Genomic DNA, 25798 nt, shown 5'->3' on the forward strand with positions numbered 1-25798 from the left:
TAGTCTCCCAGTTTCCATCTTTGCTGTCTGCAGTCTTTTCCTCAACACAGCAGCCAGAGTAATTTTTAAAAAATGTGTGTTAATATGTCTTCTCTACTTTAAACCCTCCAAAGCTTTGACATCTCACTGTAAAGACTCAAGGCTGTGCAAAGGCCCTCAGACCTTACATGATTGGGCCCCTGGTTCCTCTCTTATGTTATAACTCTATCTTGCTCATTCTCCTCCAGCCCCTGACATGTCAACTTGCCCCCACCTCAGGGCCTGTGCATTTTCTGTTTTTCCCTCAGCCTGAAGTATTCTGACCTCACATGCTCACTTGGCTTATTCTCTTGGTTCCTGCAGGTCTCTGCTCAAAGGTCTTTTTTTTTTTTCTTTTAAGATTTTAATTATTTGAGAGATAGTGTGCCTGCATGTGCCTGAGTGGGAGAGAGGGAGAGGGAGATGCAGACTCCCCACAGGGAGTCCAGCCCTGCTTCTTTATTTCCCACTAGCACTTATCATCTGACCTGTTACATGCTTTCTTATTCTTTGGTTGCCTTTCTGCCCTTGCAGAATGTAAGTTCCCAGAGGGCAGGAACTCTCTTTGCTTACTGCTGTACCCACAGATCATAGAACATTGCCTGGCATAGAGTAGATGCTCAGTAACTACTTGTGGAGTGGATCAATGAAGGGGTCCTGTCTGGAGAAGGAGGCTTAGGGAGTGTTTTCCTTAGTGATTTATAGCAATCTAGAGAGATTTAATAAAATCAAGTCCAGCAAAAGATACTTGTATGTGTGTTTGTGTGTGTGTTGCGGGGGTGTGGTAGGGGTGGGAAAGGCGATGTTGGGTGGTGATGGAGGTACAAAATACCGAATGCTCTGCAAGGCCATATATAGTATTAAAAAACAGGTGAGAACTGTATTTGAGAGTAAATAAGTTTGTAAATGAAAAAAAAATGAGTATGAGTTTGCTCGAGTTTTTATTTACTCAACATTAAGGGAAAAATGAACATCATAAGTGGCCCAGAATAGCACATTTTGTGCATTTCCTCAGCCTCTTGGCAGCATCAGGCCGATGTGCTCACTCTGCACTGACTTTCGTGTGGACCTCCCGGCTCTTCGCCCGCAGCTTGTTGACCTGGGACTCGGCAATGTCAGCGCGTTCCTCGGCCTCCTCCAGCTCGTGCTGGAGCTTGCGGAATTTAGCAAGATTAGTGTTGGATTGTTCCTCCTGAGAGGAAAGATAAAATTGTGAGAATTAGACTTTGTGATTCTCACTGCACTTGTCACCAAATAGGATTATTTCCTCAACTCAGATATGTCCTTCTTATGGTCTGTTTGGCATGTCTGACTTCAAATCTGGACAGAACTTGTCACTTCAGTTGTGTATTTTTTTTCGCTCTAAAGAATGAAAGAAGAAACACTTTTGAAGTGGAAGGACAGTCTTAGTGTGTCAAAGCCATGTGCACATGAAATCTGTTTCCGCTGCACGGACTGGGTAGAAAGAAGGAAGAGAGCCATGTGCCCTGACAGAGTTTAGTAAGTAAATGCAAGGTCAATTTTCAACTTTGAGACAACCTCACTTAGCAATTTTTTGTCCTATATTTTGACTTTGGCATACAGAGAAAGGGAAAAAGTGGGAAAAATGGGTCTGAGAAGATGCATGCATCTGTTGGTTTTACTTATTACCGCTTGAGCTCCTCCCTTCCTAACTTCTTGTCTACTTCAACCTACCACATTGTGTCTGGAAGAATGGAGAACATCAGGAATAGTGAGGCTGGAGAATCTTCCAGCATGTTCTTATTTGCTACAGTACATGTGGAGAGATGAGCCCCTGATGATACCGGTAGTGTCAGGAACGAATCAGCTGGGGTAAAGATTTATGTTTGGCTCTTGAGAACACTTGGTCTTGTACATTTCTAGAGGGAGAGGAGTATTTATCATGGACTACATTTGTGATGATGTAGTCTTTGCCGCTATCAAGGTGGGTTATTTGGAACTTTGTTTTATTCCTCCAAATCTTACAAAATGCCCAATAATAAAAATATCTCCTCTTAAAGTCCTATTCTGTAATCAGGATTTGGGGATAAGTTCATGTTTATAATATCTCATACAATATGAGTGGTATATTAATTGCATTTAGATCCAAAACAAAACAATTAAAAAATGAGTGGTATATTCTTACTTTGCTTGTTTTCTCATCGACACATTCTCTTAATATACTTTCTACTCCAAAAGAAGTTCTCTTCCTCCCTCAAGGGCTTAAAGGTACTCACAGCCTCCTCAGCTTGTCTCTTGTATGATTTCACCTTCGCTTGTAATTTATCTACCAAGTCCTGCAGCCTGAGAACATTCTTGCGGTCTTCCTCAGTCTGGGGGTGTGGAAAAACAGTCTGCATTCAATACAATGGAATGAGCCTCTCAGGCGATAAAGTAAACCACTTTGGTATGATGGCAGGTGGACCTGGGGTAAACTTGGTCAACCTTGAGCCTTCCTCCGTAGTATTAACAGTAGCCGTTCTTGTGAAATGTCCACACTGTGCAGGCACTGTGTTAGGGAATTCTGCACATCTTCTCTAATCCTCGCCTCCCTACTCTGAAGAGTACATGCTGTTACTCTCTTTTATAGGGAATGAAACTAAGGTTTAGAGTGTTAAGTAACCTACCCAAGTTCAAAAATTAAGAGGGGCCGAATTAGGACTAATGCCCTGTTTATCTGGCTTTAAAACCTGTATCGTTTTCTCTGATATACAATTTTCTAAAGTCTTACATGATCCTCCTAGCTTAGAAAAGGGTCTGAGACAAGCATTTTTATCATTTGCCCCTTATGTTTATATATTGAGTTCAGGTGGATTTGTTTGTGAGCACCACATAAATAGTTAAACGGATTGTCAGGTTCCCTTTGGGCAGGAAGTCTGGATGCTCTAGAAAGTTTTTCCCTTTACCTGGTAGCTGAGTTCCTTTACTCTTCTCTCGTGTTTCCGCAAACCTTTAACAGCCTCAGCATTACGTTTCTGCTCATTTTCAACCTCTCCTTCAAGCTCACGTACCTACAACCAAGAAAGATACTTATATAGCCAGTCTTAGGGGATATTAATTAGCTCACGACCTGCTGAAGATATTTTGGCTGAATGCCTTCAGCCTCAAAACAAAGTTGGGCTTTAATATATAGGGAGAGAGAAAAAGAGAGGGAGTGTCCTTTTCCCCTTCCCAGATTCAGAGCGATTGAGAGGCCCACCCTGGCCTCCAGTTTCTGGATCTGCTTCTTCCCGCCCTTCAGGGCCAGCTGCTCAGCCTCGTCCAGACGGTGCTGCAGGTCCTTCACCGTCTGCTCCAGGTTCTTCTTCATGCGCTCCAGGTGGGCGCTGGTGTCCTGCTCCTTCTTCAGCTCCTCGGCCATCATGGCTGCCTATTTGGTAAATGCATCAAGACAATAAGGAAACCTGTTAATGGCAGGTAACACACCTGTGTCAGTAAAACCAATGCTTATCTTGCTCACATCAGTGATGGCCTTCTTGGCCTTCTCTTCTGCATTGCGTGATTCTTGAATAACTTCTTCCACTTCACTCTGGAGTTGTGAAACGTCATTTTCCAATTTCTTCTTGGTGTTGATCAGGCTGGTGTTCTGTTAAAAGTAGTCAATGGAAAGTTATACGACTTGTTGTTTGCAAGTGTGGGATTTTACAGATGTCTTACTTGTTGGCTTGTGCAGGGGACCTGACAGCAACAGTTTACTCAACTTTAAATATTTGTTCAGTGCAAAATATTAATCATTTGAAAGATTGGAACAGCTCCCTCCCACTACCCCAGTGTCTATCTAATTTATGCATGAGGACTTTTGAGATTTAAGAATGCCTGTATTAATTAATTGCTCTTTCAATTATATTTCAATCAGACATTACTAGCGTTCTGTCCTCAAAAAGTTGGAAATAACAGAAAATAATTGATTTTTTTGTGAGTGCCTGGCATTGGGAGTTTTTCAGTTGAGAAAGGATCTATTCTCTGATAACTTTCATGATTTGCTCCCTGGGGGAATACTGAATTAGTCTTAGGAAAGCATTTTATTAAGATTTTAACCCAGTGCTTCTCAAAGGGAATCAGCACTGCCTCAGTGTGTATTTGGAAACATTTGGTGGTAGGTGTTTTTGCTTGTTAAAATGACCACCCGATGCTGCTGCATTTAATGTCCAGGCAAATCAGCAATATCCTGCAGGACTCCCGTACAGTAAACACAAAAGTGCTAAATGCAGAAGGACTCCTGACGAGAAACACTATGTGGCACATTTTTGGATTCCGGAGTTAACAAATCGTCTTTACTCAAGTTTATTCTAAATCATGGTTTTCAAGATCTAAGCGTCAAAACTCTAAAGATTTTTAAAATAAAACTCTCCTTTTAGAGATTAGAAAATCTTAAAAAAGACATATAGGAACACACACCAAAAAATCGCCTATCGTCCCACCATTCCAAGATAACTGCAGTTAATATTTTAGAGCATATCCCCCATCCTTTTTAATATACATATATTTATGAAAATGGAGCATTTTCCTGTTGTAATTCTGATCCATCACTCAGTAGTACATCCGCATCTGTCTGGTGTGGAGGTCTCACCTGGGTGTGCAGGAGCTGGACGCGCTCACTGGCGTCCAGGAGCTCCTGTTCTGCGGTTTTCCGGCTCCTCTCCGTCTGCTCCAGCGACGCCCGCAGCTCCTCGACCTCGGCCTGCAGCAGGTTGGCTCTGCGCTCCACCATGGCCAGCTGCTCCTTCAGGTCCTCCTGGCCCCGCAGGGCGTCATCCAGGTGCAGCTGGGTGTCCTGTTAAGTTAAAAAAAAAAAAAAAAGGGTTCGACACTCTGAAGAGGATGAGAACTTCCCAGGAGGGGACTGGCAGAAGGTACTGATGCCAAGAGCAGGAAGTGACAGGCCTGTCATTTGAGTGTGAAAATGCTGATGTCACCAGCTTAGGGGAGTGAGAATGGTCAGGAGACAGAGTCTCGTCCTAGTTATGCCATTAACTGGTTATTTTCTCACGTGTGAGTAACTAATGTCTGTCACTTAGAGAGTGTTTTCCATACGCTCTCCCTAGTACTTGACATCTGTTATCTCATGTGATTCCCACAGCAACCCTATGAAGTGGGGAGTTTCGTTCTTTCTTTGTAGAAGCAGCAGCAGAGGTTCTGAGAGGTTAAATCATTGGCTCAAAATCAGGCAGCCAGAAAGTAACCCAGCTAAGGCTCAGCCTTAGGCTTATTGGTACCAACGTCTTGTACTGTCTCCCATCTCAAAGCTTATCTCTGGGCTTCTGTTTGTTCTTTTATATAGCATTTCTGTAAAAATACATTCTGGGCATATTTAATTTAGCGGTCTCCATACTGTGAGCTGTATAATTTGTTAAAAGAAAAAAAAATCTGGGTTTTTTTAGCACAAAGATGTTTTGCTGAATGGAGGACAGGTCACTTCCCTGACTTAGCTGTTGATGAGGACCTGTTTACCTTCAGGATGCCTTGGGTGTTCCTGTAGTTGCTCAAACTCTCTGCAGCCACGCGGTTGGCATGGTTCAGCTGGATTTCCATCTCATTGAGGTCTCCCTCCATCTTCTTCTTGAGCCTGAGGGCATCATTCCTGCTCCTGATCTCCGCATCCAGGGTGCTCTGCATCGACTCCACAACCCTGATGTGGTTTCTCTTCAGCTGGTCGATTTCCTCATCCTTCTCAGCAATTTTCCTGTCGACCTCAGACTTGACTTGGTTCAACTCCAGCTGGATGCGCAGGATCTTTCCCTCTTCATGTTCAAGAGATGCCTTAGCAAAATAGTGGTCAATTAATAATGGAAAATAACTTAAATATTTGGAGTATATTGCCTTGTGAGCCAAACTCTTACTGACATCAGTTTGTCTGATTTTACAAAGTACAACACAACAGTTCCAGGAACCTGCTAGGTAAATCATTTTTTTTGTTGTTGTTTGTTCAGTCAGATTATATAGGGCAGCTCTGTAATAACGGTGCTTTGTAAAGTATTAAGTGCTGTGTAAGTATTATTCATGTGAGTACTAACAGAACTTACTTTTAAACTCATGTAGGAAAAATGAACCCTCAGTCTGTTTTATACATTAAAATGTTTGTAGAAATTCTCAATTTAAAAACATTTTTCTGATTACAGAATATATATATTCACTGTAGAACATGGGGCAATATATAAAAAAAGGGGAAAACTTCCTATTGTGTGTCCCACCCAAAGATGACCATTTTAATATGGTACATATTTTTTAGTCTTTCTTCCTACTTATGTGTATATTTTTACATGATGAAAATTATAGTGTATATTCACATGAGTCTTGGCTTTGAAATTATTGTCCACCATAAATACTTCCCCATATTAATTATATTTAGTGGCCTAATACAGTTGCATCATATGAATGTTCCACAGTTAGCTTCATCTTGTTCTGGGATTGGAAATCTTTGTGCTTAAAGATTTACCTCCATTTAAGAGAATTTTCCTGAGGTAGATTCTTACAGAATTGATGGGTCAGAGTATTACATTTTTAAGGCTTTTTCTGACTATTGCCAAATCGTCCTTGATAAAGGCTATACAAGTTCATATTCTCCCAAGTGCTGTAATAATGGATCCATCGCCCACTTTGAGTGTTTTCACCCATGTCTTTGATTTTCCCCCTTAGCAGAATAATATGTACCTCTGCTTCTTCTAAGGCAGCCTGAATGTCACATTTCTCTTGTTCCACTTGCTTCTTTATTTTCTCCAGTTCATGGATTTGCTTCCCTCCCTCGGCAATCTGCTCAGTGAGGTCAGAAATCTCCTCTGTGGGTGAACAGAAGGGGAGGAGCGGTCAGACTCATGCAGCATTGCAAGGGTCTTGCCAGGGCTGTTGGAAGTACGGAAGTTCAAGAGCACTCACGCTGCAAGTTCTTGTTCTCTCGCCTTAGGGTTTCCACGTGATCCAGGGATTCCTCATAGGCATTCTTGACCTTGAACAGCTCAGTGCTGAGCGCTCGGGCCTCCTTCTGGGAGGCCTCATGTTCAGCCTGAGTTTCCTCGTACTTCTGTTTCCACTCCGCCAGGACCTGAAAAGCACCAAATTGTCAGCTTCTGCAAGGAGAAAGGGAGACCAAGTTTTAAACATCGATGAAGTTTAAGCAGGGCGGTCCACCTTGTCGAAGTTCCTCTGCTTCTTGTCCAGGGCGGCACAGGCTGCATTGGTTCTCTCCACATCCAGCATGAGGTCCTCCACCTCATTCTGGAGCCGCTGCTTTGTCTTTTCTAGAGAAGCGCATTTGGCGTTCACGGCTTCTACGTGCTCCTCGGCTTCTTGCAGACGCTGGGCCAGCTTCTTCCTGAAACGTTAGCCAGGCAGTTAAGGAGAGTGGTCTGGAATAGGGGCAAGCGATAACATTATAGAAGCAGGCCTGCTTCTATAATGGCAGAGAACATATGGCTATCCAAGCTGTGGCAGCCAGAGCTGCTTTTTAGATCGGTCCTTCATGAAGAGGTCCGAAGTGGTGAGCCCCTGGGTTCAGCCCTTAGAAGCTGCTGCTGGTGCTCCATTGTACGTGTCTTATTACAGAAGTAATTCAGCGCTTGCAGGACTTGTGATTGAGTCTGGTCGCAGAAAATGATTATTCAGGACAATTTTATTGATTGATGTATATATCTCATCTCATTCCAAAAAGGATTTGAGGCTAACTAGATATTTTACTGGGCAGAAATGTACTGAGCATACTCATTTGCTTTCTGACTTTCCATTTCATTTTATGTACTTTTTCCTTGGAGAAAAATAGATAGTTTCTGTTAATATGTATTTGGAGTTCTCACCAGAGAGAGAAATTGATGGATAAATCAGGATAGTTTAAGCAAGGCAAGTTTTCTTTTTTCCTTTTGAATTGCCCACATTCTTCATTCCCCATTGAGTGCTAACTCTACATCCTAGTGGTACAGAAAAGCCTTTCACCCTGAAGCCCAAGAAGATCTACTTGAAGGTCTTCTGTGGTCTATACACAGACTAAGGGTTTATTTCATTTAGACCAACCCTGGACATCATGTACAGTTTGGTGGCCTCCAGCATGGGTTTGAAGAGCTATGTCTTCCTACTGCAATACTAAGAAGGTGGGCTCTGGAATCAGGATATCTGGTTTTAATCATGTGCCCTTGGGTTAGTGGGTAACTCTCACAGCCTTTTTCCTTGTCTGTAACATAGGGGTAAAACATGACGTTGCTATGAAAACTAAATGAGCTCATGTGTATATATAGTACTTGACACATAGTGTGTGCTCCGTACTTGACACATAGTGTGCTATTACTGTTACGTTACCATCATTGACATCATCATCATTGTGTTTCTGGGAGTTGCTGAGTTGTGCAGCTAGAAACCATGTCATTTTCCTCCCCCAGTGTTCACAGCACGTACTTGGCCTCCTCCAACTCCTCCGTGCGCTGGATGGCGTCTGTCTCGTATTTGGTCCTCCACTGGGCCACCTCGCTGTTGGCCTTGGACAGAGCCCTCTGCAGCTCGGCCTTGCCCTCCTGCTCCTCCTCATACTGTTCCCGCAGCAGGTCGCAGTCGTGGCGGGAGGACTGCAGGGCGTGGGCCAGGGCGTTCTTGGCCTGCAGGAGGACTAGTTCAGTGACTTGAACGCATTTTTTCAGTGATACATAATTTATATACACAGACTAGAACCGAACGGGATGTGCTTTGATTTGCTCAGCCAAGATCTTTGGTAAAACTCACTTTAGTTTCTTCTTCCAACTGACGTTTCAGCTCCTCGATCTGCTGCGTAGATGCTTGTTTGCTTCTTGAAAGCTGAGAGACTAAAGCATCTTTCTCATCTAATTGTCGGGAATATTCTCCTAAGAATAACAGACGTAAATGAATTGGTTAACGGCATAAAACTAAGCTTAAGCGTTCATATATGTGTATACCTGTACATTTATATATGTATATACATCAAATATATATTTTATCTGCTTCTAAATATGCATATAGAGCTGGTTGGAACTGGAGGCAAAAAGCAGAAATGCCACAGAAGCGTCACAGGTAAACTATTCTGCCGATTCTGGCTTTGCATTCTCTCTCACTTGCTCAGCACGTTGCACCAGATGGTTTACTTCCCTCTAAAGTGGGAGGGAGTATTGCTGTTTCTCCAGAACCTCTGGAATCACTTTTATCTAGTATGTAGTTCCAGGGCCCAGGGGAAGGTCCGCACCTGCTTCGGTCTGCAGACGCGCTCTCTGAGTCGTCAGGTCGTTGATCAGCCGCTGCTGCTCCTCTTCCCTGGTCTTAAGTTCACTCACCTGGTCTTCTAGAGTGCGACACATCTTTTCAAGGTTCCCCTATGGGATGTGGCAGTGAAAGATGAGTCACTGAATGCAGTAAAAAAAAAAGTTAAAACTTGAGTAAAAATACTTTCAAGTATTTTTAGAGTGAGTAAATTCAAGCATGAGTAGAAAGTTATGGTGCCAACTTGGATGGGACAGGCTAAGATTTCAGCATGGTGAGGGTAGAATGTCCCCGAAGTAGCCCTTGTTGGAGCCCATTCATTTTCTCCAACAATACTGACACTTGCTTAAAGTGGATTTTGAAATCATCTTAATAGGTCATAAGGAAATGCTAACAGAAATGAAGTAGAATGGAATATATTAGAATAGGAAATTTTAGATTAGTGCTATAAACTGCCAGCAAACAATGTTTAGTGACAGAACAATGAGTATTCTGTCAGGTTATTAATTACCATCAGGTAGAGATGGTTTGGGGTACCTTGGCTTTGGAAATGGCCTCTGCGTTACTGGCGAGGTCATCGATCTCCATCTTCATCTCGCTCTTCTCCTTCTCCAGCTTCTGCTTCACCCTCTGCAGGTTGTCAACCTGCTCCCCGAGCTCGGCCATGCTGTCCGCATGCTTCTTCCTCAGGGTGGCCGCCGTGGCTTCGTGCTGCAGGGTGGCCTCTTCCAGGTCCCGGCGCATCTTCTGGAACTCGGCCTCGCGCTTCTTGTTCATCTCGACCTGGGCAGAAGTGGCCCCGCCGGCTTCCTCCAGGCGCTCGCTGATCTCCTCCAGTTCCCGGGAAAGGTCAGAGCGCTGCTTCTCTGCTTTGGCCCGGGAGGCCCGCTCTGCCTCGATTTCCTCCTCCAGCTCCTCGATGCGGGCCTGGGGGTGACACATCAACATTAACATAAACTCATCTCAGTCTCAGCGTTTTTGGGGTTTTTGTGAGATGGTTCACCTGCAGCTCTTTGATCTTCTTCTGTAGTTGAACTTCTACTGCCTGTTCATCTTCAATTTTGCTTAGCAGATTGCTGATTTCAAATTCTTTCCTGTAGACGGAAGACCAAGACATATTACTACTCATGAATTGAAAGATGATATCACATGGAATTTTTTTCTGGAGTTCCTACTTTTTGAGTTTCTCATCAAGTTGCTGCTTGTCATTTTCTATATCCATTGTGGATTCTTGGGCCAATTTTAGGTCTCCCTCCAGTTTCCTCTTTGCTCTTTCTAGATCCATTCGAAGTTTCTTTTCTTGCTCTAGAGACCCTTCAAGCTAATGAGAAAGGAAAATACGTTAAACATTGAAAATGTTTTTTAAAGAAATCCTTTAGATGGATATCAAAAACACACTTACATCATCCACTTGCTGCTCTAGCTTGGCTTTAGCCTTGGTCAGGGTGTTGACTTTGTCCTCTTCTGCCTGCAGGTCATCCAGGGTCTGCTGGTGGGCCTCTTGGAGGGCTTTCTTCTCCTTGGTCAGCTTTGCGATGGTTTCGTCCAGACCTGCCATCTCTTCTGTGAGGTTTTTCACCTTAAAAAATTAAAAAGAGAAATGATAGCTGTGCTAAAGCATGTTGGTAGGGTGGCAGAACGTCTGTATGGTAGAACAGAATATGACGCATACTTTGTTCTCTGTGGCGTGCTTCTCCTTTTCAACCTTGGCCAGGGTCAGCTCAAGGTCGTCAATGTCTTTCTTGAGCTCTGAACACTCATCCTCCAGTTTCCTCTTCTTGGCCGTCAGCTCGGCGTTGATCTCCTCCTCATCCTCTGCTCTCTCAGTCACCTCCTTGATCTTGGCCTCCAGCTGGATTTTGTTTTTGATCAGTTGCTCACACCTTTCCTCTGCATCAGCCAAGGCATCAGCTTCCTATGGAGAGGTTCGTTAAGGTCATTAGAGAGCTTGTTACGGTTTTGAACTTGTTCTTTGCACAAAATAGTAGTGTTTGCTGATTTTTTGTGCCTTTTTCGGTATGAATATATATTAAACTTAATTGAACATTATTACATGGCCTGGAGAAATGGAGCTAATTAAAAGCAAGACTATAGACTTAGAAGCAAATTAATTTGAAAAATGACTGGATTGAAGTGTCTAGGAGAATGATAGGCCATGGGAAGCCTGAGGTCTTGTTTCAGTATTGTCTCCATATGGATGAACATGGGCAAATTACTTCATTCCTTTATCTTTAGTTTTCTGATATGTAGCTGAGAGGGTGGGAATAAATGATCATTGGGAACATTTCAGGTGTGATATCAAAAGATTTTTTTAAAAGAATTTATTTATTTATTTATTTATTTATCAGAGCGCACAAGCATGGGGAGTGGCAGGTAGAAAGAGAAGCAAGCTCCCCACCGAGAGGGAGCCTGATGTGGGATTTGATCTCAGGACCCTGGGATCATGACTTGAGCCAAAGGCAGACGCTTAACTGACAAAGTCATCCAGGTGCCCCCAAAGATTTTGACTTAGGTTGGTTAAATTTGATTTTGCTCATTCCCTATTCAGCTTAAAAAACTAGTTGTTTGGCTGAATTTAAAAAGGAAAAGAAAAAGAATTTAAATAAATTTATGCCTGTGAATACATTTCCATGAACTGTTTGTTGATACACTCACAACCTTCCTGATAGTCCACAGCAGTGCTGTAAATGTCCATAGTTTTCATTTGTACTTTAAGGATCACCTGTTAGTCTCAACATGAATTTTAGAATATACAAGAATGTGTAATTTTGAGGCATTACATAGCCCCGAACAGTTTTTATGAGTGACTGAGGAATTCAAATACAAATCAGCTCAGCCTTATTAGATTACTCTTGCATGGGGAATTTCTTTAACTTCTCACTCAGTGTTTGTTTTGTTCATAGGTTATGTTTTTTAAATGCTTAAATGAATGACAATGCGGACGTCCCAGGGGTCCTTTGCTCTTATTTTTAATAGTGATGTATTTGGTAAGTGTTTATTCACTGACTGATGACAAGAACTGTGAAGAGACGCTAGGCTGAAGCAGCTGTTGGTTGCGTGTTTTGGGAAAATGTAACCTTCATGTAAGTGAAGGTATCAGAAGGGAAAGTTGAAAATAGCTTTCAGATTTTAGGGAAACTATCCTTTTCACAGGTTTTTTTCATGACAGTGGTGGCTTTTGGACCATGCAAATGAGAGGTTGTGCTTGGCCAGAGTACTGGTCCAGTCTGTCCCCCACCCTGATTACAACTTCTTCCTGAGCTAGTAAACAGAAGCTTTAAGAGCTTGGGATGTCTGTCAGAGGAGGGCTCACAGAGGGAAATTGGCTCTACCTCATACTCTGGTTGCTCAGTTCATGTAACTGCAGGCAGATTTATTGAGCTAAATCTCAGGGGTTAGGGATGGAGAGAAATAAGAATAAGGGGCACCTGCACCCCAGTGTTTATAGCAACAATGTTCACAGTAGCCAAACAGGCAAGAGCTGAGATGTCCATTTGACAGATGAATGGATAAAGAAGATGTGGTTTGTATATACAATGGGATATTACTCAGCCATTAGAAAGGATGAATCTTACCATTGACACTGATGTGGTTGGAACTGAAGGGTATTATGCTGAGTGAAATAAGTTAGTCAGAGAAAGACTGTTACCATATGGTTTCACTCATATGTGGAATATAAAAAACAGCATAGAGTATCATAGGGGAAGGGAGGGAAAACTGAATGGGAAGAAATCAGAGAGGGAGACAAACCATGAGAGACTCTTATGTATAAGAAAACAAACTGATGGTTGCTGGAGGGGAGAGGAGTGGAGGAATGGGGTAACTGGGTGACGGGCCTTAAGGGGGGCACATAATGTGATGATGAGCACTGGTGTTGTATGCAACTGATGAACCAGAAGTTTCTGCTTCTGAAACTAATGAGGTACGGTATATCGGCTACTTGAATTTAAAAAAAGAATAATGGCCTTTTTTTAATTTCAGTACAGTTTCAGACTTGCATTTGGAGAACAGGACGATCCTCGTAAGGCTGGGATGAAGCACGCCAGGCAAATGGGTAAGCTGTCTGACTGCAGGCTGGGTCCTTGCCCTTAAAAGCCTTCGTGGCTGCTAGATTTGTGATCTATTGAATGGTCTTTAGTCCTCCCTTTCCCATTTGTAATGTGGAAGTCATTGTGCATATCTTCCTCATAGGCCTACTGAAAGGTAAGTGAAACACCTAAAAGAGTAACTTGAGATGTTTCTTTTCCAAGACAAGGCTGTTTGTAAATCTGAAGTAGGTATGCCTTCCAGAAACGCTGCAGTAACATGTTGCATTCAGAATACAGAATACTCGGGGCGCCTGGATGGCTCAGTGGGTTAAGCCTCTGCCTTCAGCTCAGGTCATGATCTCAGGGTCCTGGGATCGAGCCCCGCATCGGGCTCTCTGCTCAGCAGTGAGCCTGCTTCCTCCTCTCTCTGCCTGCCTCTCTGCCTACTTGTGATCTCTCTGTCAAATGAATTAAAAAAAAAAAAAAAAGAATACAGAATACTCACAGACTGGACCTGGAGCTGCAGGTCATTTTTCTCTTTTAAGAGAGTGACCATTTTTTCCTCCAGTTCCTTCCTTTTGGTCTCTGACCTGGCGAGCTCGTCTTTGGTTTTCTGAAACTCTTCCTTCATGGTGGCCATCTCCTTCTCGGTCTCCGCGCTCTTGAGGAGTGGCTTGATCCTGAAGAAGAGCTTCATCCAGGGCCAGTGCTTGACGTTCATGAAGGCGCGGACGTTGTACTGGATGCAGAAAAGGGCTTCTCTGAAATGATGTAAAAATCAGTGTCGAGGGCGCCTGGGTGGCTCAGTGGGTTAAGCCTCTGCCTTCGGCTCAGGTCATGATCTTAGGGTCCTGGGATCGAGTCCCGCATCGGGCTCTCTGCTCGGTGGGGAGCCTGCTTCCCTCTCTCCCTCTGCCTGCCTCTCTGTCTACTTGTGATCTCTGTCTGTCAAATAAATAAAATCTTAAAAAAAAAAATATCAGTGTCGATCAGGTCATCGGGGCCAGTGTTACTGTTGTCAGTTTTTATTTTACTCACAGGTTCCCCCTGTGGTGAGCCCCAGGTGTAAATGATGCAGCAGATTTTGTGTCTGTTCCATGCGGGCTTTATACAGACACAGACACTCATCGTAGTGCCCAGTGTAACCAGTTTGCTAAAGTATATGGCTCATATTGAACAGTTCTGTGTTCTCAAGACCCTTACCACACTAGCAAAGGAGCAGACTGTAGAGCGGGAATACTTCGCACATATGAGAAACACATACCAGTTTAAGATCCTTTGAGATACTGCAGTATTGGTGATTTGGGAGTGGACATGGCATTTGTGAGTTGGTTGTGCTGCCAGGCTGTTGGCCTGCAGAGTAAGCTGTGAGATGACACCGGACGCTGGGATGCCCTGCCTGAAGAGTTTAGGATTTAGCACATCTTTCTTGAAGCCTTTCCTCTTATTTTGATTACCACTGAATTATCCACTCATAACTTTTGTTAGCTTTTTTAGATAATGTACTGGCTTTCCTCAGATTCTTTCAAATGCCTCATTCTTATTTCCTTAATTAGATTGTTAATATCTATAGGTGATTTAGCATGCATTGAGCACCCAAATTTGTTTTATCTAAGTACAATTTTTAAATAGTAATAAAAGATGTCCCTTCTGCAAACTGTAGCACTAGACTAGTAAGCTTTGCTGTATACCTCTTCAAGCTTATTAAAATGAAAATTCACTTTCTGTATAGGTCCAAATTACAAGAACCATGACTCTGAGAAGGCAAATACCATGACACAAACCACAATGTAGACACGTGGGAAGGACTTGGGAACACTTAAAATACCAGTCCAAGTAAGCAGGGGAGGAGCAAAATGAACGCAGTGAGTGTGGTGGGGGTAGGAGGGGGCAGGGAGTGCATCGGTGCTGGATAGACAGAGCTGGATAAGTCTCACTGGAGAAAGGACAGAGGCAAGTTCTGGATTGGTAAATAAGTAAATTAGGATGAAGGGGAAGGGCTGGGGCAAACAGGAAAACAGGAGATAAGCAAATTACTCAGCCTGGCTGGAAAAGGCTGTGTGGTTGGGAATGACGGACGTCCTGGGGAATACAGAGGGCCTTGACAGCCACGCAAGGCAACTGGATTTGTCATGGGGGGCCAGGGGGCCACAGACTGAGATACGCATGTTGGAAACCGTGCTTATTACACATTATTCTGGCAGCTCTGTGTGAGGTAGATAGGGAGAAGCTGGAGGGAGTCCAAGTGTGAGGGCTCAAGAGAAGGCGGATATGTCTTAGCAGTATGTTCTAATCGTGTGAAAAGCATGTATTTGCCACAAAATGAAAGTTAATAAATGAGAAAGGCTGGGTGATAGTCCCATAGGGACTTTACAATGCAGATAATCTGCACTGTTGTTACCTCCTTTGCAACATCTTCTGATACTCGACCCTCATTAGGAATCCCCTGCAGACGGCCTGAGTTCTTGTTATAATCTGGGCCAACTTTTCATCTCTCATTTCTTCCAGAAGACCCAGAAGTCCAGCTTTGAAGAAAACCTGGAAAAAAGGAGAATCCCGAGTCTTCCCCATGGTACAGGAGACACAGAAATAGAAGAAAGGCATGGAGCAGGAAGGAATAAATGACAGATATACCTTGGTATGTCCAAATTTGTACTGGGTGTGGTCAATATCAATAGAGGCAAGAAGTTTCTCCGAAGCCTTCTTGCTGTCGATGAACTGTCCTTCTGGAATAGCGCTTGCATTTAAAACTTTGTATCTGTTCAGTCAAACAAAGGAAAGAATGATTAGCGAGGTATGATTATATGGGGCAACCAAATGACCCCAAAAATCTGAGAGAAAAAGTAAAAGAAAATCCAGCTGTCCTTCAGGTGCAGATAGTAACACAGTGTGATTTTTCTGTAGTTTAATGCATGTGTCCTTCCTATTTATAAAAAATATCACCTCTTCGAACTGTCATCCTGTCCTATTGCCAGAAGACTATATTACCTGACTTCTTAATTTTATAGCATTTACTAAGCAGGGCACATGAAATACAATGAACAGAAGACAGCAATTAAGATGATAGAATGTTCACAGCATTTAGTGAAATACAACAAAGAGACACTGGCCTTTGTTTAAAATCCCCATAAAGGATCCTGCTTGGGAACCCCTTCCTGCAGATGCGGATCCCTTCCAGCACCCCGTTACACCGCAGCTGGTGCAGGACAAGTTCATGCTCCATGGCCCCTGAGAGGAAGAGCACACATGCCTCATTTCATGGTCTAAAGCAAGCATCCTGGAGCTTGTTCAGGCAACGGGTGGGTCTTACCTGGAGTCTTGGTTTCATTGGGGATGATGCAGCGTACAAAGTGGGGGTGAGTGCTCCTCAGATTGGTCATCAGCTTATTTAGATTTTCCTAGAAAGCCAGTCAGAAGGAACTTGATGAGAAAGTTTGATTTCAGATTGCTTTTTTGTAATTATTTGGAGTGAACCTAGGCAGTCCCTTAACTGTGAGGTATAAGCCTCTGAGGCTTCAACTGCTCTGTGTTTTTAAGGTCTTCGGAGTTCTAGACTGCCAGTTAGTCACAAGGCCAAGTGCTGGGAAGAAATGCAGGTCTCCAGGGTATTCATTTATAACAGTTAGGATCTATTCTCTAAACAAACTGCAAATCCCATAGCCTTGATGCATAGGAATTGCTCTCATCTGGGAATCAGAAGACAGAATCTGTGGTCTCATTCTGCTGCTGATGAGCTGCTTGACTGTAAAATCCCACTTGTCTTTCTGGACCTTAATCTGAAAAGAGTTGAGATTACCTCTAAATCCTCTTTCATCTATCTCAATGCTAGTAATTTTCACAGTTGTAGTTGACACTGGGAATCTAAGCTAGCCCTTGTCCCACCTTTGCCGTTCCTTCCTTGAGGTTATTATTCTCCATGGAACCTGTGACTTCTTGTTTGTAAATTTTTTTTTTTTGATGAGTCTAAAATCACGAGACTGTATAATCTTGCATGGGTGGTTCTTGGGTGCCTGGGAATGATCCACAGCCTGAAGCATCTAGGGGATGTTATTTCAAAAATAAAGTAATTGCTTATGACTGATGATGATGTCTTACTCAACTATAGAAAACTCACATGTAAATATTTCTCAATATTTCTTAGGTATAGTCTTTGAGAAGGCACAGTTGCTTTTTTCTTCTTTCATATACCAGTTAACTATTAGGAAACAAAATAAGTACTGTGGGCTTCTCTTCTTGAAGACATGTGCAAGGATAAGTTTATGAAGCAAGAGCCTACTTGGTGAGATAAGGCAAATTGGTAGTGAAAAAGAAAAAGAACTGGCCAGTCTTCCTGTTCTAGTCATGGGTTATAGTCTTCAGTTTTAAAAGGAATGAGATTTAGCTGTGCAGATTCTGACAAAGTAGCCATGGTCCAGACATTTCACACATTTCCCTTTGGAAGAGTTAGTTGTTAAGCTATCTGACAAAATCACATTATTTGTAGTAAAATTATTTGTTATTTTAATCTTAAGAGATATTTTTTAGCTTAATCATCCAAACAAATCATTAGTCTTGGTTTTAGAGGATTTTCTGCCATTATAAAAAATTAAATCCACGTCAGAGGACAAAGATGTATGTTGGGGGAAGGATGTGCTAAAGAGCGTGTCTCTGGTTCATTGTCAAAGAACTCAGGAACGTTCTCGAAGGCCAACATTAGTAGAATAAAGATAACAGCTTTCCTTGGGTACAGCTTTGAAGTTCAGCTATGCTTCTTTAAAAATCAGCCTGATTACATAATATGAAAGCTGCTAAGGCTGTTTCGGCATTACTGAACACATTAGATGATCGTAATGAAGAATAATGGGTAGAGCATCTGGCCCTGTAAGAGAAGTATTGCTTGGTTCTACCATGATAAGAGTGAGTATTTGAACATTCCACTCTCTCCTGATTTATTCTAAACCCTGTAATTATGATAATTTATAGAAACTGAATAGAGTTTTTGGGTGAAATTTGTACTTTACCCTGAAAAGGGCTGACACCGTCTGGAATGAAGAACCCTTCTTCTTAGCACCTTTCTTTGCGCCACTATCTGAGGTAGAAAGAACAACCTGTCAATTAGAGCAGAATCCTAGAGGCTAGAATGTTATGTTGACATTTGGTGGGAATGGGCTTGATTTAGTTTAAGCACAGAAAGTACCTGCTTCAGCACTTGCATAGGTGGAAAAGAGACTGGCCAGAGTCTTCATCGCGGACTTCTGGTACAGCCCAACCACAGTGTCATTCAGAGGGTCCTTGTTCTTGTCAAGCCAGCCACCAATGTTGTAGTCCACAGTGCCGGCATAGTGGATCAGAGAGAAGTGGGCCTCGGCCTTGCCTTTAACAACCTTGGGCTTCTGGAAGTTGGCCGACTTGCCCAGGTGCTGGTCATACAACTTGTTCTTGAAGGAGGTGTCTGTGGCCTTGGGGAACATGCACTCCTCTTCTAGGATGGAGAAGATGCCCAGTGGCTGAATTCAGAAAGGTGGACATTAGTGTCAATGTACCTTTCCCAAAAGATGCAGACCTGGTGGCTGTATAAGATTGAATTATCAGAACTGCCAAATAAGTAAATATATAAAATAAACCAGGTCATAGCCTACAAAGAAATCCTTTTGTTATCATTGGAGTGGCTTTCCCACCATTCCTTGTCATATTCAATCCATAGCACACTTTCAGGTAAAAGAATAGCAGAATACAAACTCCAAATGTCAGTCAGTATAGCATGTATGGGCATCTTGTTAAAATGTTCTGTGTTATCACACTTTTTGCCTATTTAATGCATTAATCTACTGTCACTTTTATTTTATTACGAAAGGGATTTACTGACTTAGAGTGATGTTTACTTTATATGCAGTAGTTGAATAATATAAATAATCCAAACCTTATTTAAGACATTTTCTTTATTTAATCCCTTTTGGATTATGGAAAACTATAAGCACTTAGACTTCTTGACTTCCAAACAGATTATCTTTCATAGAGGTTCTCGCTGAGTTACATGTGTACTAATTTTTACCTAGAAATGATATTTATTTATGTTGCTGATGTCTTTGATTGCGATGGAGATAGATTCAGAGCTAGTGAGGTAGTTCTGCTGGTGGAGCTGATCATCTCAATTGAGTTTTCAGAGCTGCTTTAAAATCAGGTTTGAGTTGCTGTTAGGACAAAACTGGTTAGAACAGAATGAAACTAAACATGCTGATCCTCCTCCTCCTCCTCCTTCTTCCTCTTCTTCTTTTTTTAAAGATTTTATCTACTTATTTGTCAGAGAGAGAGAGCAAGCACACGGGCAGGCAGAGGTAGGGGAAGAAGCGGGCTTTCAGCTGAGCAAGGAGCCAGATGTGGGGCTCGATCCCAGGACCCTGGGATCATGACCTGAGCTGAAGGCAGACGCTTAATCGCTGAGCCACTCAGGTGTCTGCTGCCACTCTGATCCTTCATATGCAGAAGTTGAAAAGAGGAAGTTAGTTCTAAACAAAAATTCTATTTGTTCTGATAGCCATCTATGTAAGATCACCGTGATACTTTCTAGAATTGCTTCATACACTTGGGAAAGTTATCCTTGCACTCTGTCTTTCCTTTAGAAGTCAAACAGAGCAAGGTGCTGGGGTGGCTCAGTCAGTTAAATGTCCAACTCTTGATTTCAGCTCAGGTTTTGATCTCAGGATTGTAAGTTCAAGCCCCGAGTTGGGCTGCATGTTGGGCATGGAGCCTACTTAACAAAACATGAAGAAAGTCAAACAGACCTTCTCGATGAGCTCGATGCAGGCAGCCAGGTCCATCCCGAAGTCGATGAAGGTCCACTCGATGCCCTCCTTCTTGTACTCCTCCTGCTCCAGCACGAACATGTGGTGGTTGAAGAACTGTTGCAGCTTCTCGTTGGTGAAGTTGATGCACAGCTGCTCCAGGCTGTTGAACTAAATAAAACAAAATTTTCAACATTAAATGGATTTTTTAGGAGTAAAATTCTGAAAAATTCTTTTATTGAAAAACTAAAAAATTCTTTTAGTGAAAAAAGTGTGGAATCCAGTAAAGAAATAGAATTTAAACTAATTGTTGTTCTTTCAGAGGTCCCAAGGGAAAAAAATGATGATTTTTTTTGACATGAGCCTTTATTGTGAATTCTGGGCATTATTTAAAGGCACAGGTGTCAATTATACAGCAAGACTTCTGGTAGAATCGACCTCTTCACAGCTGTAAGCTTGCATAGCAAAAGCATACCTTGAAAGTACAACCATGGTCCCATGAGATATGGTTTGGTTTTAAGGGTGAAGGCAATTTATTGGAAAAACTCACTTCTTTTACCATCCCACTCTCCAATTCAGGATAAAGTTCTCATTTTCACTCTTGTCTGTCACAGAATAAGGAAAGCTTATGCTGCAACCTTTTAGTGGATGTACAAAGCGGAATAATAGGCAAGTTTTTCTCCTCTCCATCTCAAACGTCTAGACGCTATTCCTCTTGCCGGGTCTGTCAGAGTAGGGACCTGATGACCTGAAGGAGTCTTCGTACTAATTTACACCCGCCTTTTACACATGCTACAGCGGATGCCCTGGAGGTGAAATAGTGCATGTCCGATGAGCCTGGGACAGGAGAGACTATGACCAGTGCGCTTCCTCCTCTACCAGAGATGCTCTATCTACATGTCTGGGCTCTTGTCCTGGCTTTGCCTTAAAGGGCTGTGGGATCTGTAGCAAGGGTTTTCATTTCCCTGTGGCTCTTGTTTTTCCACATGTAATTCGTAGTAATATTCATTATCTTTTCATGGGTTGTTTGGAAGATTAAATGAGGGATCATTAAATGAGCATCTTAAAGTGCTTAGTGGAGTCCAGAAATACCCTCACTCCTCCACAAATGCCAGTGATGGTTGTCATTACATTTCTGTTACTGCCTAGCTGTGTGGGAGGTCACTCCTGTCCTGGGTGCTGATGGCGGAAGCAGTGTGGACACCATAAATATACAGGAATGCCTAGTGTATCAGAGCCCACGGTATTTTTCTCTCACTTTTTTGTTAATATGAAGACAACTCACATCAAAGATCTCAAAGCCGGCGATGTCCAAGACCCCGATGAAGTACTGCCTGGGCTGCTTGGTGTCCAGCTGCTGGTTGATGCGGGTGACCATCCACAGGAACATCTTCTCGTAGACGGCCTTGGCCAGAGCGCCCACGGCGTTGTACACCTTTGTGGACAGAGTAGTGATTGTTGGCGCTACTGAAGGCATGTTGTGAAGGCCTGGGACGGGTATCATTCACTGAGGTCACACACTCACCTGCTGCACAGTCTGGCCTTTGGTGACGTACTCGTTGCCCACCTTGACCCTGGGGTAGCAGAGGGCTTTGAGCAGGTCAGCAGAGTTCAGGCTCTGGAGATAGGCTGCCTTGTCAGCAACTGCAGACACAAAATTCAAGAAACGTTTAATGGTGGATATCCCCTTTAACCCAGTTTTCTATTTTTCTCCAACCCATTTTCTTTATTATTTAAATAAAAAGTTTTGAGTAATTCTGTAGAAGGTCAGATGAGGTTCCCTGTACGTCAGAGCACATGCTTGCTAATAAATAGTCAGCTACATTGGTCTTTGGGGATTTATTGCAAGCAGCTTTTGAGAAATTCATCAACAGTTAACATATGTCCAGTGTATATGGCAACACTTTATGTAAGGCAAGAGCCATAGGGCCTGCTCTTAAGGCAGACACATTAGGTGTGGTAGGAGGCAAGAGATAAATACATCTTAATATTTGCTGTTAGGGAGAGATAAAAGGAACAATATTTGGATCCTGATTTCAGTTTTGGTCCGACCAGTTTAAATCCACTTTTTCAGTTTCATTATCTGAAGATGTGGGTATTAAATTTCACTATGTCCCCTCTTCGGAGTCTCTTTCTGAAATTCTGCCAAGGACTGTAACATAAATGCCACAGGTCCAGTACCACAGAAACTGCTGACAAGTTTAGAGGAGGGAGAGATTGTATCAAGCTGGGGGAGGAGGGTTTCAGAAAGGCTTCAAGGAGCAGATAACTTTTTAGTTTCCTTGGTAGGTCCTTTATGTTCCACACATGGAACACATGATTTTTCTTTTTCAGTTCTTTGTTTATCTGACTGCCTAGAGTGCCTGCAGGTTTATATATAGACAGCACACATGTGCACAGATGTCTAGGGATGTCCTTTGCCCCCTGCTCTGTCAGGCAGATCCTGTCTCCCCTAGGCACTAGTGGGCCAGCCAGTGCTGAAGTAGGCTAATATGCCAATTTGTCTCACGTACATGGCCACCGTTGCCTTAGAGCAGGAACACTGTGCTGTCTCTTCCTTTCTCTCATGATCTGGCCCCAGTTGTGCTTTTTAGATATGTCTTTCTAAGTACCTGTTAGGGTTCATTTTCACTTATCTGGGCTGCTTAGAAATGATGAAGCTAGGACACATGAGGGAGGAAAGATGGGGAGGAAAGTGTGTGGTGTGTGTAAATGTGTACATGCCCTCCAGAATTTTAGCTGTAACAGAGATGTGAGTTTAGAATAGACTTTTTTTCCTGCCATAATCTTTAATTCAGACCCAGAAGAAGGTTCATCTGGTACCTTCAGTGCCATCCGGCTCGGCCTGCTCCTCACGCTGCTTCTGCTTGAATTTCATGTTCCCATAATGCATCACGGCACCCGTGAGCTTGTAGATGGAGACTTTCTCTTCAGGAGTGAAGCCCAGGATGTCAATGGCGCTCTGCCAGGAGAAATGACAGGACAAAGGTTAGCGCAGAAGACACTGACTTATTTTGGAGAATTTATACAGTATTGTAGAATAACCACAATTCCAGTGGACTCTTCCTGCACTTAATGAAATTTTTTTCAGAGAGAGAGAGTGAGAGTGTGTGTGTATGTGTGACTTACATCTGTGGCCATCAGCTCTTCTTGGTCATCAATGCTGGGGACTGTGATCTCCCCTTGACTGACGAAGGCATAGTCATATGGGTTGGTGGTGATCAGGAGCATTTCTGGGTACATACGGTTGAGGGTATACATTTTGCATTAGAAATTGTTAATAGAACTATTAATGTTTATCTGAATTTAAGTTCTTCCTTACCAATCAGATCTGGCTTCTTATTGGAAGTGATCTGATAAAAAATATGATAGCTTCTTTCTGCCTTCAGCTGGAAAGTAACCCTAGACTTTTCTAGAAGATCTGGAAATAGAAATATATATTAAATTAGAAAAAAATCAATACAACTGAAATATATATTTTTTAGAAGGGGGAGAAGGAGAGAGGGAGGGAAGGGAGAGAGGGAGGGGGAGGGGCAGAGGGAGAGGGAGTGAGAGAATCTTAAGCAGGCTCCTCACTCAGTGCAGATCCTGGCGCAGGGCTTCTTGATCTTAGGACCCTGAGATCATGACATGAGCCAAAATCAAGAGTTAGATGCTCAACTGACTGAGACACCCCAGTGCCCCAGTGCTGCTGAAATACCAGATGAACCTCAGTGTCTTTGCTAAAACTAGGGGAATTATGTTAGACTTTGTTGAGATTTCTGCCTGGTGATTGATCCTCAAGAATTCCAAATACATAAGGCAACTGTGCAATTTTCTCACCATCTAAGAGTAGAGACAAAAGCCTGTCTGCTCCAGTAAAAATAAATTTTTAATATGTGGGACCTGTGACCTCTGGATTATAATCGATCTGTAATATCTCCTCCTTCCTCATGTCACCTGAGACTTTGTGGTGAGTGATTACTTAGAAGTATCTGCCAAAGCTCAGACGAAGAGAAGTACTGTAAGCCTATAGGTGACTTGCAGGAATCCAGGTGTAGTCCTAGTGTTTGTCCTGGAAAGAATATCAGAGTTGTTTCTGTGGCAGGAATTTCAGAATGTGCTCCAGAACCATCAGTCTGCACTGAGGTTGACAGAGCAAACAGCGGGTTTATGGATAAGTCCGGCATTAGCTCATGGACAACACTGGCAGCAGGCTTGGCACATGCCAAGTGTTCTGAATATCCTGCATATGAAATCACTCATTTCTCTTTGGATTTTTAGTCGTCCTGTTACTCACATGTTTCAATATCTGCAGAAGCCAGCTTCCCTGTAGTACCAAAGTGGATTCGAATGAATTTACCCTTGAAAAGAGAAGGATTCGTATGGAAAAGTTGAAGCACACAGAAGGATGCAATTGAAATGATAATTCAAACATGCTTTCTCTGGCATGGAAGGGCTGAGAAGATCCCTCTGTGACCAGAAGACTTACAAAGCGAGAGGAGTTGTCATTCCTCACGGTCTTGGCGTTGCCAAAGGCCTCCAGTAGGGGGTTGGCACTGATGATTTGATCTTCAAGGGTCCCCTGCAAAGGCAAGAGCGGTCCTTACTTCTGGGGCTCCAGACTTTCCAAGAGCCCTGAGAGTCTAGAGTCTGGCCGCAGACCCACCTGCATTTTGCCAGAGGTAGGTTCCTCCTTCTTCTTCTCCCCAGTGACTGCAATTGTTGCAAAGTACTGGATGACACGCTTGGTGTTCACAGTCTTCCCTGCACCAGATTCTCCGCTGTCAGAGACCAGAGAAGAGATCAGAATTATTACAGCTCAAGTTGTCTATATCTAAGACAATCAAAACCAGAGAAGGGAAGAATCACGTACGTGATCAGGATGGACTGGTTCTCACGATCTGTGAAAGAGAAATCAAGACCATCAGTTAAAAAAGAAAAAAAAATTCAATATAAAGATTAATGAGTCAGTTTAGATCAAACACAGCTTGTTTTTTTTAACATTTTGAAGATGTCACCTATGATTTTGGTTTTATGGTTAGTCCCCAGAGAGCACTTGGAGTAAAATTTGTGACAATGACAGGCAGGCTATCATCTGTTTCCTTTTATATCTTATTAATTTTTAAAGACTTTGTGATGATCAATTTCAAACACATACCAAGTAGAGACAGTAACATAGGGAGCCCCCCATGTTCCCATCATACAGCTATGACAATTATCATTTGGCTGATTTTATATCCTCTATACTCCCATTCCATTGTCCCTGGATTATTTTAAAGAAAATCTCAGGCATCCTATAATTTCCTCTCTCAGTACTTCAGTAAGAATTATAGAATTTTGAACTCATGAGGGATCTTAGAAATTACCAACGCCAACTCTTATTTAACAAACAGATAAAGAAGAGGAGACCTACAGAGGAATCAGTGACTTTTTGAATAATAATTATGTAGCTCACTAAGGTCAAAGATATTCAAGTCTTTTGACTTCAACTTTATATATTTTTCTGCTACTTGCCCTCCTCCCAGCTCTTGACATGACTAATTTGAGTGCTGGTAACACTAAATAGGGAAGGGATCTGGAATTGTAAATGTGTTCATTTAGTCTTACGTTCCTTTTAATTTCATGTACATTTCTAAATCATAAAAACAGACATCTTCACCAGTTATATGACTGATGTTTTTTGGATTTATACCAATTATCTGATATGTTAAATCTCCAATTCTGTTTGAATGAATTCTCAAACCTAAAAATCTATCATTGAAATAGATACAAATCTGGATGTTATTTTGATGTGGATGTAGACTTCAGAGAACTTATTCA

General features: G+C 42.6%; 1 protein-coding gene across 1 annotated transcript in view; it reads right to left on the reverse strand.

Annotated features, from left to right (window-relative positions):
* Positions 1-942: 942 nt before the first annotated feature.
* LOC116856505 (myosin-8) overlaps positions 943-25798 on the reverse strand; it is a 29090-nt gene continuing 4234 nt past the window's right edge. The window contains exons 5-39 of the mRNA XM_032839930.1: positions 24829-24879; positions 24645-24796; positions 24468-24560; positions 24276-24339; positions 23319-23417; positions 23126-23229; positions 22820-22958; positions 21522-21640; positions 21282-21431; positions 19997-20167; positions 18412-18721; positions 18236-18303; positions 16546-16633; positions 16346-16463; positions 15870-15993; positions 15637-15773; positions 13741-13996; positions 10880-11122; positions 10610-10786; positions 10383-10528; positions 10211-10301; positions 9745-10134; positions 9194-9320; positions 8719-8837; positions 8398-8594; positions 7144-7327; positions 6892-7057; positions 6670-6794; positions 5470-5778; positions 4589-4792; positions 3479-3604; positions 3218-3388; positions 2925-3029; positions 2256-2351; positions 943-1210 (exon numbers count right to left, since the gene is read on the reverse strand). Of these exons, the coding sequence (XP_032695821.1) occupies positions 1061-1210; positions 2256-2351; positions 2925-3029; positions 3218-3388; positions 3479-3604; positions 4589-4792; positions 5470-5778; positions 6670-6794; positions 6892-7057; positions 7144-7327; positions 8398-8594; positions 8719-8837; positions 9194-9320; positions 9745-10134; positions 10211-10301; positions 10383-10528; positions 10610-10786; positions 10880-11122; positions 13741-13996; positions 15637-15773; positions 15870-15993; positions 16346-16463; positions 16546-16633; positions 18236-18303; positions 18412-18721; positions 19997-20167; positions 21282-21431; positions 21522-21640; positions 22820-22958; positions 23126-23229; positions 23319-23417; positions 24276-24339; positions 24468-24560; positions 24645-24796; positions 24829-24879 (5369 nt within the window). The 3' untranslated portion in view covers positions 943-1060. The remainder of the gene's footprint in view (positions 1211-2255; positions 2352-2924; positions 3030-3217; positions 3389-3478; positions 3605-4588; positions 4793-5469; positions 5779-6669; positions 6795-6891; positions 7058-7143; positions 7328-8397; positions 8595-8718; positions 8838-9193; positions 9321-9744; positions 10135-10210; positions 10302-10382; positions 10529-10609; positions 10787-10879; positions 11123-13740; positions 13997-15636; positions 15774-15869; positions 15994-16345; positions 16464-16545; positions 16634-18235; positions 18304-18411; positions 18722-19996; positions 20168-21281; positions 21432-21521; positions 21641-22819; positions 22959-23125; positions 23230-23318; positions 23418-24275; positions 24340-24467; positions 24561-24644; positions 24797-24828; positions 24880-25798) is intronic.

This window comes from Lontra canadensis, unplaced genomic scaffold (assembly GCF_010015895.1).
Source record: "Lontra canadensis isolate GAN:19392208 unplaced genomic scaffold, GSC_riverotter_1.0 scaffold110, whole genome shotgun sequence".
NCBI lineage: Eukaryota > Metazoa > Chordata > Mammalia > Carnivora > Mustelidae > Lontra > Lontra canadensis.